General features: G+C 42.5%; 1 protein-coding gene across 1 annotated transcript in view; it reads right to left on the bottom strand.

The window, feature by feature from the left end:
- Positions 1-483: 483 nt before the first annotated feature.
- carmil3 (capping protein regulator and myosin 1 linker 3) overlaps positions 484-15,562 on the bottom strand; it is a gene marked incomplete at both ends in the record, with an annotated part of 164,880 nt that continues 149,801 nt past the window's right edge. Inside the window, 6 exons of the mRNA XM_080725630.1 lie at positions 484-623; positions 2,570-2,759; positions 10,336-10,554; positions 11,382-11,550; positions 12,717-12,836; positions 14,312-14,391. Of these exons, the coding sequence (XP_080581756.1) occupies positions 484-623; positions 2,570-2,759; positions 10,336-10,554; positions 11,382-11,550; positions 12,717-12,836; positions 14,312-14,391 (918 nt within the window). The remainder of the gene's footprint in view (positions 624-2,569; positions 2,760-10,335; positions 10,555-11,381; positions 11,551-12,716; positions 12,837-14,311; positions 14,392-15,562) is intronic.

Below are 15,562 nucleotides of genomic sequence, written 5' to 3'. Positions count from 1 at the left end.
AGAAAGGCCCTTTGCCAACCCCACCTATGGTATGGGCACTGATGACACGGAGGAGAGATCTCGCACCCCAGCGCCCACAGCGTCCCCGGTGGGAATCGAACCCGGGACCTTCTAGCTGTGAGGCGACAGCTCAGACCGACTGCGCCACCGTGCCCCCCAACACAGGGCAATTTAACCCATTTAGGCCTAGAATTATTGACTGCTTTAACTATTGAAAAATAGCAGATATACAAGCTCACAGCTGTAGATCTGCTATTTTTGAAAAATCCTGAAAATGTGTGCAAATTTTTCAATATATATTTTTCAAAGCAAACTTTTGTAACTCAAATCTCTGCTTCTGGGGGGGTCCCTGGAACAACATATTTTGAGATGGGGGTTTGAGGCCAAATAAATGTAATATTGGGGGTCCTTGACATGAGAAGGTTTGAGAAGAACTGATTTAGAGGAAGTATTTAGAAGTGGGGTCCTTGTGTAACAGTATGTTCACACGGTAACATCATACGTACACCAGCTGCCTCCGGGGCAGTTCACAGATGTGTTTCTGTAGTGGGGGAAGAGGGGTGTTCTCACAGGGGTTTTGTGATCTGAGGACCACTTCAGATCAGAGGTGTCTTGTTCCATGCCTGAAGGGAAATGGAATGACACACGACACATACACACACAGGGAAGGGAGGGGAGGGGGAGGGGGGGGGGTTGGATTGAAAAGGCCAATTAACACATGCCGTAGATTAGAATATTCCAGTATACTAGAGGTTTTGAACACCTACGTCGCACCGCTCACATAACTCACAACGAACAACGCCATAACTCACGCCTCACAGCGGCATTGTGAGCTTGTAGATCGTCTATTTTCGGCAAAGAGCATTGGTGTAGAGGGGAAAAAGAGCAGACTAAGTACAGATTGAAAGGTCAAGTTTTATAAGTATTGACTGTTCAAGTGGTTAAATATCTGAAAACACAAATTGACATTAATCCTAAATACACTGACAATTGTGCTGTCAAACGAACTATGACTATGGAATCTATGAACAGGTTGTGGGGGTCCCTGCTTCACCTCTCTCTCTCTCTCTCTCTCAATTAAGGGGTCCTTGGCCTGAAAATGTTGAAGACCCCTGGTTTTACAGTATGCATGTGGCCACAGGGTGATTTTGAGAAGTGGACCCTGACCCAGACAAGGTTAAGAACCACTGCTGTAAACAATAACAGCAAGCAGGTGGATTCACAGACAATGACACAGGTTCAGATGTGCATGGCTGAATACAGTGTACAAATGCATATCACACACAGTGTGTAATATTGTGCATACTGAACACAATGTGCACACATTGGCTTAAGGGCATGAAGTATGGACTAGGAAATGCAGATCATTTCAGCACATGTGTGTATGCATGTGCACACACGCATGCACGCACTCACGCACACACACACACAGTACATACCCATGTCAAATGAGCTGGCTTTTCTGTTGTGATGCGACTTTGCTGGAAATCCGTTTGCCCCGTCCTCTTCATCTAATAGATGAAGCAACCAGTATCACCATCATCATCAAAAATCCATTCTTTGCATAATATGTCCCTAATGTCATCAACAACAGCACCATAATGTTTATCTTACAGTATGATCATCATCTTGACAATCATGAATACTCCCTTCATCCCTTCCATCATCATCATCATCATCATCATCATCATCATCATCATCATCATCATCACCACCACCACCATCACTTTTCTACTTCAGCTACTCCTTAGGGGTGGGCGATATTAGACGATACAACGTCTCCACGATATGCCTTTTCAGAGGTATCGTATATATCGTGATACAATTGAGGGAGCCTTGTAAAAAAATCCTGTTTAATCGTTAATACAGACATTCATTCAATTTAAACCTGCATTTTGGTCTAAATCAGTAGTTCTCAAACTTTAAAATGTCAAGGTCTCCACTTAACTTTTTTTTTTCTTAAATTTTTTCTCGCACCTTATTAACACACAGTGCCAGCTATTTTTAAAGATATTCAGTGCCAGCGTTTGCTGGTGATTTTACAATGTTTTCTAATGCAGATCACACGCGTGTGTTCTGCAGCACATTATGGGTGTGATGGCTCAGAGTGAGGCTAAATATTTTTGCTCCCTGCCGTGTAGCTCCTCCCAGGCACCACTGGGGCGCATGGCGCTGTGGAGAGCTAGAACAGAAGTTATGCAAATTTTTTCGGCAGAAGAAGAATTGAACCGGATGGAGGAGTCTGTTTTGTTCTGGGCTCATTTCAGTATGTACTAGTCTCATAGCGACCGACGATCGCTCGGGTTGTACATACCGGCAAGATTAATCACATTAATTGAATAACCATAGATAGACTAGCTCTATTCTTATTCTGATGCGTGCATTCTCCTCAATCGTGCCTGAGACTATAGTGTGTATTACGGGAAGTGTTTTAGACGGTTTGAAAGAATATGCAGTGCTTTGGAAGTAATGAAGACACTAGTCTGGGAGGATTCGCCTCGATACGTGGGCTGCAGGGGTGTTGCCACTGCGATTATATGATTATTTGTATATGATATTCCAGTCATACCTGGGGTGACAGTCGCCCCTGCCATCTCAAACACAGGCGTGGCACAGGCGAGTGGCACGGAGTGCGGGCTTCCCATCTCGCTGGATGCCTCCTCTTCAATGACAGGAGCCGTGGAGCGTTCACCGGACGGAGTAGTAGCAGGGGACGTCTTGGGAGAGACCTCCTCTGGCGGGGCCTTGTCTTTACTGGGCTGTGAGGGATGAGGTTGGTTCAGTCTTTTGGGTGATTTTATTTTATGTGTGAATTTAGAACAGTGGTTCTCAAACTTTTTAGGCTGTGACCCCCACAATGGGGACCCCCACCCTGACAAGCACTCGAAATTGTAGTTATTACATTTTATGTGACTCAGTTTCACAGATAAATATTGTGAAAATAGCAGATCTACATGATCTGCTATTTTCACAATGTTCGCCTCTTGCTTACTGTTTTTTGACAATTTGACAGTTTGGCCAATTCCTTAAATTTTGACTTTATAAATGTGCAGATACCCTGTATACACTTATACTGTATGTTGGTTTGTTAACCGTTGAGTGAGAAAAATAAATTACATTAAGCTAATCATCTGGGGACCCAACACTATAATTTTTGAGAAGCACTGATTTCGAAATTTGAACCAGAGGTGTTGTTGAAATACGACATGGGAAAAAAAGAAGAAAAAATGTATGCACACTTGGTACGGAATGTAGACGCACGCACGCACGCACGCACGCACGCACGCACGCACGCACGCACGCACGCACGCACACACACACACACACACACACACACACACACACACACACACACACACACACACACACACACACACACACACACACACACAAGCACGCGCGCACGTGCACGCGCACACGTGCACGCGCACACACTCCTACCTTATTTGGAATTGGAGGACACTGTCCCTCAGGCCCGGAGGCTTTTGGTTCAAGTTGTCCTTGAGTTTGATCCTCCTCCGTCTCTGCTGCCTCTTCTATGAAGACAAACAGCCAGGATTACAGCAAACATTCAATACTAATCAGAGAAGAGTGAGGTGAGAGGAATGAGTGTGAAGTGAATAAATGGACCTTAGATTTTGGACGTTGGGCCAGGTTGCAAGCATGTTTGTTATCCAACTACATGCTGCTGAAAATAATATGTTTGGAAAAGTGTTGTATTTGGACTGACCAAAAGACTGATTGGTTTACACGTACAACATACAAGTAAATCAGTACAATAAACCAGCGGTTTCCAACCTGTGGACCATGAGAATAATAATGACAAATGGGTTTCATGTGATCGATAAATGGGAAGTTAAAGTACGCTACGTTAGTTCCTTTGATCCAAGCCGGAACACAACCGGTTGATTGATCATTCAAATAAACATGTTCTGAAAATGCATCCAGATCCACACTTAAATCTAACCATTTAACACGGCAGCCATTTATTTGTTACGTGGTCAGATGGGTGGGCCGCAAACAAAACACCTGATTTGCAGGGCCCTGAGTCTGTTCCAGAAAAGGTTGGGAACCACGGTAATAAAAAAAAACTGCTGACCCACCAACTGTGAGAGTGCTGTGATTAACCCATTTAGAACGTTTACACATTATTGTGTATCATTATTTTATGCTTTAACTATTGAAAAATAGCAGATCTACAAGCTCACAGCGCGGCACCGAGTGCCGCGCTGCGAGCTTGTAGATCTGCTATTTTTGAAAAATCTTGAAAATTAGAATTTTGACCCGATTCTATAAGTGTCTTTTGAATCCTTCTAAGATTTTTTGAAAAACCTATGTTTCTATGTCAGCAGTCTGGCTAGCCATCGTCAAAGAAAAGGTCCTTTTCACTCAACTGGAGCTCAGTTAGTCTGTTCTTGAGAGACTACTATGTCAGTGGTTCTCAAACGTTTTCATGTGAAGGACCCCCAAAATGATATTTATTTGGCCACGGACCCGAATCTCAAAATATCTAGTTCCAGGGACCACCCAGAAGCAAAATTTTAGTTGCAAACGTTCGCTTTGAAAATACATTATATTCAAAGATTTGTACACATTTTCACGACTTTTTCAAAAATAGCAGATCTACAAGCTCGCAGCGCGGCACTCGGTGCCGCGCTGTGAGCTTGTATATCTGCTATTTTTCACTGGTTAAAGCATTCAATAATTCTAGGCCTAAATTAAGGGTCGAAAAACTCCAAGAAGGTTGAGGACCACCTGATCAGTGGGTCCCAAACTTTTTTTTAGCTCGAGACCCAAAAGAGAAATTAGGCGTTTGACCGGGACCCACACTAGTGAAAGCAGCAGATCTACAAGCCCTTGTAGATTGGCTATTTTTTCTCTACTTCGTAAACATTTGTGTTCTAATTTATGGAATTTCTTTGTTCTTTCTTTGATTTCTTCATGAAATTACTGAAAGATCATTGAATTTTGTTTGTAATTCATAAATAAAAATGCTTTCTTGGGAATGTCTATTGGAAATATTTTTGAATAACAATAATGAAAAAAAATAAAAATGGAAAAAACGGAAACAAAAAACAAGGGACCCATAAAAATGTGTCTGCGACACACAAATGGGTCCCGAGTCCGACCCACTGTTTGGGAAACAGTGCGATTACCTCTGTTCCAGGCCAAGGTTTTATCCATCATCTCGCCAGGTAAAACTCAGTCCTCAGTGTTACTCCATTTGCACCACTCTCAGAGTTAAATTAACACAGAGGATTTTTACTGTGTAGCGGTTTGCAGTAATAGCTTCTAATAAGGAAGCAATTTCATGCATGAAGGGCACAGAATCAACCAGTGAAGGAAGGCGGCTGCACACACAGGGAGGGGAGGGGCTGCTGGCATTCTGGGAGTCTGGATGCTGCGCTTTAGCAGCCTGACTTGGTGTGAAAAGTACTTACATTCTTTACTGGTGATACACCATGCATTTAAAATTGTTTATGTCCCAAAAACGTTTTTCAAAAGGTTTGAGGCTAAATTACCACTCCTGAATAGAGAGCCTCTCTCATTTTTGAATGGCTCTCAGAGCATTTTCAGCTGCAGTACCACCTTTGGCCTGAACTGCGCCCCCTTCAAAAACGGCCGTCGATGACGTCATCGACGGCAGCAAATCTGGACAGCCTGTTCTGAGAACCCGTGGGATGCTTTTAACCTCCACCTTCCCAAAACCAGAGAAAGACACAATGGTCAGAAATGGGACTTGGGGATAGAAGGTGCTAGTGGGACCCCAAAAAAAGGTTTTAAAATAGGAAAAGTGAAATTTCATGGTGTATCACCTTTAAAGGGGAAAACCACCCATTTTCAATATTGAACTATGTCATTAATATAACTTAGAGGAGTTGTGTGGAAATAGAAAAAAAAGTTCCCCCGCTTCTGTGTTGCCTAGAACTGGAACATTGATTTTGGGGTTTGTATTGTAAAGTACAACGGTGTGCCAGTAGAGGATTTCTGCAAAAAAAACGCTCCATTCTCATTGAAATGCATTGGCGGATTCCACTCTCGGTATTTTGGTGTGTGGGCACCCTTAGAGTACCCTCAGACCAAAATACCAATGAGAGGGGAATCCGCGTTCTGCCAAAACATTTCAATGAGAATTGAGCGTTTTTTTGCAGACATCCTCTACTGGCATGAAACCGCTCCATTCTCATTGAAATGCATTGGCAGAATGCAGATTCCACTCTCATAGGTATTTTGGTGTGTGTGCACCCTCACAAGTAAAAGTCCGGAAATCAAAATGTACTTGAGTAAAAGTACAAAAGTATTGGCATAAAGATGTACTTAAAGTACCAAAAGTAAAAGTACAAAATGTTTGAAAATAGCAGATCAACAAGCTCACAACACGTGTAGATCGGCTATTTTCAAATAGCCTAGGTATAAAATAGGGTTAAATAGTGGTTAATGTATGGTTTATAACAGGGGTGCCCACACCTTTTTGACGTGAGATCTACTTTTAAAATGACTAGCTCAACATGATCTACCCATACCCACATGAGGGCCTGAGGGAGGCTTTGGAATAGCAGCACTGGCGTTACATTTTATTAGGGGGAAATAAATGGGAAATACTGGGGAAAATGTCTTCATCCCATTCTGTATGGAAGTGCCGGCAGGGGCGTCAATTGGGTATGACAGGGGTATGCAGCTGCCATACCCTGGGTCCAGGGGGAAAATAAAAGTGCAAATAAATTCCCAGGTTCCGCAGGTCAGCTGCACAGGTGCAATGCATTATTGTTAATTGTGGCACGTTTACTAACATGCTAAGTTTTGCTGCACTTGAACAACCATTCCAGGCTGCCATATCCAGCCCACGAAACCTTAGAAACCTGTGTAAAAAACTGACAAAACTCGTTTTTTTTTTCAGACATTGTGAAAACACAGCTGATCTACATGCTCACAACGCGAGGCTTTGTGAGCATGAAGATCTGCTATTTTCACAATAGAACCGTGTTTAACCGTGTTATACAAAATGTAATGCCTCTTTTCCATGAGGACTCCCATCTTTGCCATACCCTAGCTTTTGCTGAACTGACGCCACTGAGTGCCGGTACAGTAGGTTTTGGGGTTCTTATGCTACTGACTCTTGAACAAAGCATTGCATTCATGAAGGGAGCTGACAGGCCCTTCTTGATGTCATATTGACATATATTTTATATTTTAATTATATATCTTTAGAGGCATGTCATGTGATCTACCTGCACACCCTTGGTGATCTACTGGTAGATCACGATCTACCTTTTGGGCACCCCTGGTTTATAACATATTATAATGTTATATCTGCAAAGTTACTAGTAACTAAAGTTTTCAAACAAATGTAGTGGAGTAAAAGTACAATTTTTGGATCCGAGATACGGTGGAGTACAGGTAAAAGTATTGGAAATTGGAAAATCTCAAGTAAAGTACAAATATCTCAAAATTGTACTTAAAGGGCCACTTCACCTCTGGGACAACTATATCTTATTTTATTGTTGTTTGGGACACAATCAACACAATCCTGAGTTACTTTTTGCATCACTAGCACAGCTGAAATACTAAAATATCTCAAAACACAGATTGAATACAAAAAATAACTCAGGATTGTGTTGATTGTGTCCCAAACAACAATAAAATAAGATCTGGTTGTACCAGAGGTGAAGTGGCCCTTTAAGTACAGTACTTAAAGGACAACTTTGTTTTTTTACAACAAGGGTTCATATATTAGATTGTAATTAGAGAAAAGAAAAGATGAGTGTTAAAATGTTTTCATGTACTGCTTTCTATCATGTTAGTGATTTTAATTACTTTGATATCAGTGGTTGGCTAAATTGTCTTTTTAGACACAATAAGCCAATTCCCAAGATGCACCACAATATTTCATGGGCAGATGTGACTTATGGGGGCTAGTGGTATTACTGTAAAGAAATTGACAGCTTATTGTGTCTAAAAAGACATATTTAGCCACTTGCACACATGCAAGTGAACACACACTGAAATCAAGGTAATTAAAATCCCTAAAACTATAGAAAGAAGTAAATGAAATCATTTTGACACTCATCTTCTCTTTTCTCTAATTACAATCTAATATGAACCCTTGTTGTAAAAAACCAAAGTTGTCCTTTAAGTAAATGTACTTAGTTACTTTACACCGGCACTGCCTGCACACTTCAGACGGCTCAGACGACATGTGCATTCTGTACAGAGGGGCGGCCACAGGAAAGCAGAGACAATCCCCCCCACAGGAACACTTCTGCACGGCAACACCATCTCCAAGCGAGGCATCACAGAGCAAAGTAAAACACGCTGTTATTGAAAAGACTCTCCTTTACCTCCTCCACAGGCAGCCTGGAGACGAGGCATCTGTGGCTGCATGTGTTGCTTCTCATTGGGATGACTGTAAAGCATCGTTCCCACCGGACGCCATAAAGATATAAACGATATGTCGGCATTCACATCAACAGTGGTGTGAAGTAACTAAGTACATTTACTTAAGTACTACTGTACAGTACAACTTTGAGGTATTTGTACTTTACTTGAGTATTTCCAATTTCCAGTACTTTTACTTCTACTCCACTACATCTCGCATCCAAATATTGTACTTTTACTCCACTACATTCATTTGAAAACTTTAGTTACTAGTTACTTTGTAGATATAAATGATGATATTATAAAACATACATAAACCACTGTAGCCCTGTTTTATACCTTGGCAATTTGAAAATAGCAGATCTACAAGCTCACAACTTGTGAGCTTGTAGATCGGCTATTTTCAAACATATTGTACTTTTACTTTTGGTACTTTAAGTACATTTTGATGCCCACACTTTCGTACTTTTACTCAAGTACATTTTGAATTACAGACTTTTACTTGTAACAGAGTACTTCTACATTGCAGTATTGATACTTTTACTAAAGTAAAGAAATGTAGTACTTTTTCGCTACCATCCACTCCAATTGAAATCGAATTATCGCGCACAGTGGGAAAGGGCCTTAATGCTTGACTCTTGTCCAAGTCTCACTGCCAGGCTGCTAACATGAGCCATGATTGCATCATGCTGTTGCTTGCATTACAGAGTTGATGGGGAGATTTGACAGACGACGGCTTTTGAAGCATGGCTGGATCATCTGGCCTCTGGCTATTGCACTGATCTTTAAATTCCCTGTGAGGCCTTGTCTATGATCTATGGAGAAGGAAACTTCTGATCGGTACAAGTGTTGATTTCGTCGACTAAAACTATGACGAAAAATGTTTGTCGACTGTGTGTTTTTCACTGACGACAACTAAATAAAAACTAAACAAAAACTAAGCTATGATGACTAAAACTATGACGAAATATAATGACAATTTCGTCAACAAAATAAAAACTAGACTAAAACGTTAGGGAGGGACTAGTGGAGAAGAGAGTCATTTTATGTTTGGTTGCTCTCAGGTGTTGCGTACTAAAAATAGCCGATCCACAAGCTCGTAGCTTGTAGATCTGCTATTTTCAGCACACAACCAAGTGTAAAATCAGTCATTATGATGCGATCAAGGCCTGCCAAAATACATTTTAGTCGACTAAATCATCTGTAGATTTAGTCGCCTAAAATCTTATGATATTTAGTCGACTAAAATTAGACTAAAACTAATACTTTTCAGGTAACTAAATTATGACTAAAACTAAATTACATTTTATTCAAAAGACTATGACTAAAACTAAATCAAAATTTGCTGTCAAAAACAACACTGATCGTTAGAGTGTACAATAAAAACAAACAAATAATGGCGTTCTCTTTGCGAATGTTATAGCATACATAACATACTGAAGGGCATTTAAGCAGACTTATGTACTGTACAAAATCTGTGTTTTGCTACATTCAAAACACACTTTTACAGGAAGACCATTGAAATTGAGTATTTGTCTTTTTATTTAACATTGTACAGCATTTCTAAGGGTTTTATGTCTTCAGGATTCTCCTGTAATCTGATCTTGTGTTAGAAATTATATCCAATTGAAACCAATTCAGAGGACTTTGCAGCGTGACAAATAACGTTTTCTATTTTTACTAAATGATCATATCTGGTGCTATATTTACAACCCGTCACTGGTGGTAGACCAGCATACAACTAGTGCTCGTCCACATTGCAGTACCTAAGCTCTCCTGCAGGTGTCTCTGTCTCATCATGGCCAGGCTGGGCTTGCAGCACTCTGGCCTCTGCCCACAGGGAGCTCCACCGCCGCTGCCCTGTCTCTCATTCCTCTCCTCCTCATCCTCTTCCTCCTCCTCCTCCTCCTCCTCTTCGTCCATGTGGGAGTCCGTCAGGGAGTCAGGGGCCAGGGGCACGATGCGCTCTTGGCGGCCAGGCTCCGGCTGTCTATCGGCAGGGACGGCGACGTGTCCGTTGGCACGCGCCTCCGTCCGGATATCTGCCGCGGCGGCCTGCCTGTCAGCGCTGCTGCTGCTGCCGCTGCCGGAAGGCCTGCCGTCACAGACGCTGCTACTGTCAGAGTCCTCGATTTCTGCCCCGATGCAACTGTACACCATGCTGACCAGGTCGGTCGGCTGGCAAAGATGAGAGAGAGCGAGAGCGAGAGATAGATGGGGGGGGGAGATTAGGTTAGATCAGATAGAAAAATAGAAATACAAAGGGATAGAGAGAGAGACAAACCCAGAGAACAAAACAAAACGGACAGACTTGAGAAATGTGTGTTCTGCTCTTCAAACAACTCGCACACACTGAGCGCAGCAGGCAGACAGTATGTGGCAGCCACAGTGTGCTTGGATTGAGGAGCTGGGCTATTTTGATGTCTCTGTGGTTGTGGGACCAGACCTGACATGTACTTCAGGAACAGTGTTATGTGTTTGGGTGGGTTTGCCACACACGTGCAATATGTGAATGTTTAGACTGAGAATCACTCTAGTGTGCTTTTCTTTTCTACGATTCACAACTTCAACTTACCAATCATCAAGCACTATGATAATATTGTCCAAGTCACTGTAAAGCCAACTCCTCTGATGCTCCAAGAAGATTAAAAGAAACATTATTTGCAAATATTGTTTGTTTTATCTGGAATTACACTTATCCGAACCTCTGGCCTGAGGGAGACCGGCCGCATTTTAAAAACAGGACTGAAAACAAAACAGGGCAATAGAGCAGTCATGACGTGAATTCAGCGACAGTAACATTAGCATTTTCTCACCATCAGTTGATTCTTCATATCCATATGAGTCGAACCGCTGATATCAGTTGTTTATGTTTGGAACACAATTCTTATATGACGCGATATGAAAAAGGTCTATGGGAATTCAGAATGGAGGAAGAAAACCGCGAACCAGGTAGGATGTGTAAATGACGTCAAACTTCACTGCTCTATACCGTCACGTCATACCTGTCTCTGGATGAGGCAGGGGGGGCTGATACTTCGCACCCCATGCAGTGGTACGCCCTGCACGGCCCGAGGAGATGGCATGCTCCCATTGGCTCCTGGCATCGCAGGATCCACCTTCCCAGGATCCTTAGGGTGCTGAATCATCGAGTAAACGTTCTCCGAGGCGAAACTGGAAAAAGCACAAACAGACAAGGCAGACATACAAAGAGAGAGAGTGCTACCGTGTGAATGATAATTCTTCACAACAACAACAACAACAACTGGTTCTCTGGTGTGCCTCAGAAATGTTGTGATGGGAGCCTTGGGTAGAGGGAAGTAAGTAGGGATGGTCCGATCAGGTTTTTTGGAACCGAGCACCGAGCACCGATCACAAAAGTTTGATCACCCGATACCGATCAATCACCGATCCGATCAAGTTATTATTTATATATTATTTATATTTTCTTTTTTTGTTGTTTTGTTAATGTTTTAACTTTAATTAATTAATTCACTCATGAATTCATTTATATATTTGCCTTATAGTTATTTACCAGCATTACTATGTATTTATTATCATAGCAGTAACTAATTATTCCTTCAGCACTGTGGAAATCAATACCCCAAAATGGCCTCAAGTGGGCATACTGAACGGCTGGTTGATCGGATGCACCGATCGGATCGGATCGGTGAATTTACCTTTTGATCTAAACCACCGATTATCGCCGATCACGCTTTGATCGGCCCGATCCGATCCATTGCCGATTGATCGGTAACATCTCTAGAAGTAAGCCATTGGTACATCTTGCTCGTCCTCGGAGTGACTTCACTTCCTGTTTGACTGATGCGCTGCACAGCGCGGTTGTTGCCTGCACTGAATGTACCCGTCTATGAGCTCACACCGGCACTGCTGTCAGTTTCTAAGCATAACTCCCTCGAGTGCCTTTATCTCTCCAATTTCAAGGCTGTATTTCCCTTTTTTTACCCCCACCTAGGTTTGCTGCCAAGAATGCCTCCCGAGTGCTATTGTCTCGCCTCAGTTATTAATCTGCGGAAAACGCCATTTAATCTATGTTTGCGACGTAGCGCACATTCCCCCTTAGTTGCCCCTCTGGGTATGTTTTGGCGATAGTGCCATAAAGCATGAGCACCCCAAACATTTCCAGTCACGGTTTGAAGTGAAAGTGGTATTTTTTTGGGGGGAGGGGTGGCTGTATAATATTTCCCGGACGTTTAAATATGTATGAAGCAACACGGGCGGTGTTAATGTACCTCACTGGACTACTTGAGACAACATTCACGTTCTGTTCGCACACCTTCATGTTACTTTAACCTCCCCCCTTCCCCCAACACACGTACTCTGTGTCCTGACAGGAGATGGTGGAGTTGCGGTTCTTGCGGAAGCCGGAAAAGATGGACAGAACGCTGCGTCTCTTCTTCCTCCTCAGAGTCTGCCCCTGATGGAGGGATGACAGCTGACTGATAGGGAGATGAAGAGGACAAACAGCGAGAAAAAGATAGAGTGAGGAGGGGGCAGATGGAAAGAGAGGAACAGGGGCTCATAATAATTTATCATCTGTCGTTAAAACATTTTCGCCACGGGACACCGTCATACAACTAAGTATAAATCAGACTTCAAATTAACTTTAACATAAATAAAGTAATATGTTCCGCATACTGGTATTAGTCCTCCATCAAAGTTCAAATGGTTCTTCTTCAGGAATGCTTACTTCTGGAGATTTTGGAGTAGCCAATTATTTTAATGCACTATTACAAATGCTATGGTGTGGATTGCGTGTCTACTGGAAATGTTTATGAAAAGCCAGTTTCTCTGAAACACTGCATATTTAATTGAAGAGAACGCACGCACGGAAACAGTGAAGTTCAGCATTCTAATGTGACATTGCTGCACCCCAGGACAGTTAGGACGTCTTCCTCTGTCTGTGATGTCCAGACAAAACGCTGCCCCCTATGCTTACATGTCACACTGACGTAAACCCCCCAAGGATAATTAAGAGGAAACAGTGGACAAGGTGACTACTGCAGGGCGCAGGCCTTCTGGAGATGCAGCTTAATGATTTCATCACCCTAGGAGAGTTCAAAGCCCTGATGAAAAACGGTGTAATTGCGATTCCTAAGCTAGATTTCAGCGTTATACGTATCTGCCATCGCATGGCTGTGTTGAAATGGTATTTTTCCCTTAATAATTGTTCCTCATCTATTTTTGACATGCTGTATTTTATACTTGTTGTAAACATTGTAATGGTGGGCTATCTTGGCCAGGTCTCCCAGTGGAAAAAATACACTTCCTGGTTGAACAAAGATGAAATAAATAAATAAATACATCATTCAAAGCTACTTCCTGCGGACAATCAGGTTTATGAACAACCAAGGTTGGGGTGTGTGTGTGTGTGTGTGTGTGTGTGTGTGTGTGTGTGTGTGTGTGTGTGTGTGTGTGTGTGTGTGTGTGTGTGTGTGTGTGTGAGTGTGCGTGTGCGTGTCTGTGTCTGTGTGTGGAGGTACTTCTGTGGCGTACTTGCAGTGTGCACAAGAAGGTTGGCAGCAGGATTAGCTCCGAACACACAGACAGACACACTAACAAAAAGATTATAATACCAGTACTTTTACTTGAGCTCGTACCAATAGCTGACACATTGATGACACTACCTAGTCTAATAAAGAAAAAAAGAAGAGCTGGGCCGTGGGAACGACTAGTGCTGCTGGTGTTCCAGCCTACATAGGAGTTAATTGGCATCCCAGCTCCCTGATTAGACAGCTAGCACGACAAGCTGCATACAATTAACTCCCAAGTGGGATAGAAATTCAGACAATGAATTATGCATGTATATAAAACTATGAAATATGAGTATATACTGTAGCTACGTGACATATATACTGTACTGTACAATAAATACATTATAGAACGACTTTATAATATTAGTTTATGGTAATACCTGTCTGGCAGGACTCTCTTGGTGTAGAAATCAGGCAATCCATCCTCTATCAAGTTGACTACTCCGTTCTCTGAACAATGCTGGCAGTCGCACGCACGCACGCACGCACTCACGCACGCACGCACGCACGCACGCACGCACGCACGCACGCACGCACGCACGCACACACACACACACACACACACACACACACACACACACACACACACACACACACACACACACACACACACACACACACACACACACACACACACACACACACACAGGGGGGACATAAAAGGATTATGATGATCAGTGCCACGGTGTCACAGAGGCTGAAAGGCTGACAAGGACTATTATCATTTCAAATGGCCTTCTGGCAGGACTGGATCCCCTGCTAATATAGGAGTCTGTCTGTTTGTTCTACGATAGAGGAGTCTATTTGTGAAACGAGAGGAGTCTACTTCTAAAACGACAGAGGAGTCTCTTTGTGAAACGATACAGGAGTCTATTTGTATAATGATAGACTATTTGTAAAACGATAGACGAGTATATTTGTGAAACGATACAGGAGTCTATTTGTATAATGATAGAGGAGCGCATTTGTAAAACAACTTCTCATCATAACTAAATGAGATCTGTACTGACTTCGCAAGTAGGCTGCCCCCAAAGCACCCTCAAAGAGTTATAGCATCCAAGCCATGTTGTCAACACTCTATCTTTGCACGTTACAAAGGGAATTATTTTTGGAAAGTGCTGCTGCACTTCAAACAAGATGAATAGCAGAAGTTCTCAGCATGGAGTGGATCCGACATAAGAGAGAGAGAGAGAAACAGAGAAACCAGCTTTAGCTGAAAGCGCTCTGATTAACCAGTTCACACTTTCACATCCATGCCCTACTAAGCTCGAACGGATTAGACTTTTACCGTGGAGTGCCAGGTCAAATGTGAGGAGGCCGGAAACTGGTTATATTTAGCAGCAACACTGGCACGATAACTAATGACACCCTCATTAAAAACCAGCATAGGCATTGGGGACAATGGGGATGGAGCAATAGAGCGTCGATATCATTCCAAACCCTGCCGTCCAATGTGTCACTAAACATCTGAAGTGGATTTCAACTTATTACAGCTACAACCCGGGACTTATTGTAATGAATAAAACAATATCGTAACCAATCTGCTTTAGAGTTAAAGCTATACTGTGTAAGTTCAACTAGTGGTCAGTAGCGGTATTGCTTTTTTCGGCCGTTTTTCGGCCGGAGTCGTC

Source organism: Nannobrachium achirus (genome assembly GCF_963921795.1).
Source record: "Nannobrachium achirus genome assembly, chromosome: 5".
Classification (NCBI taxonomy): domain Eukaryota; kingdom Metazoa; phylum Chordata; class Actinopteri; order Myctophiformes; family Myctophidae; genus Nannobrachium; species Nannobrachium achirus.
Note: the sequence above shows the minus strand (reverse complement) of the source record. Positions and strands in the feature narration are given on the sequence as shown.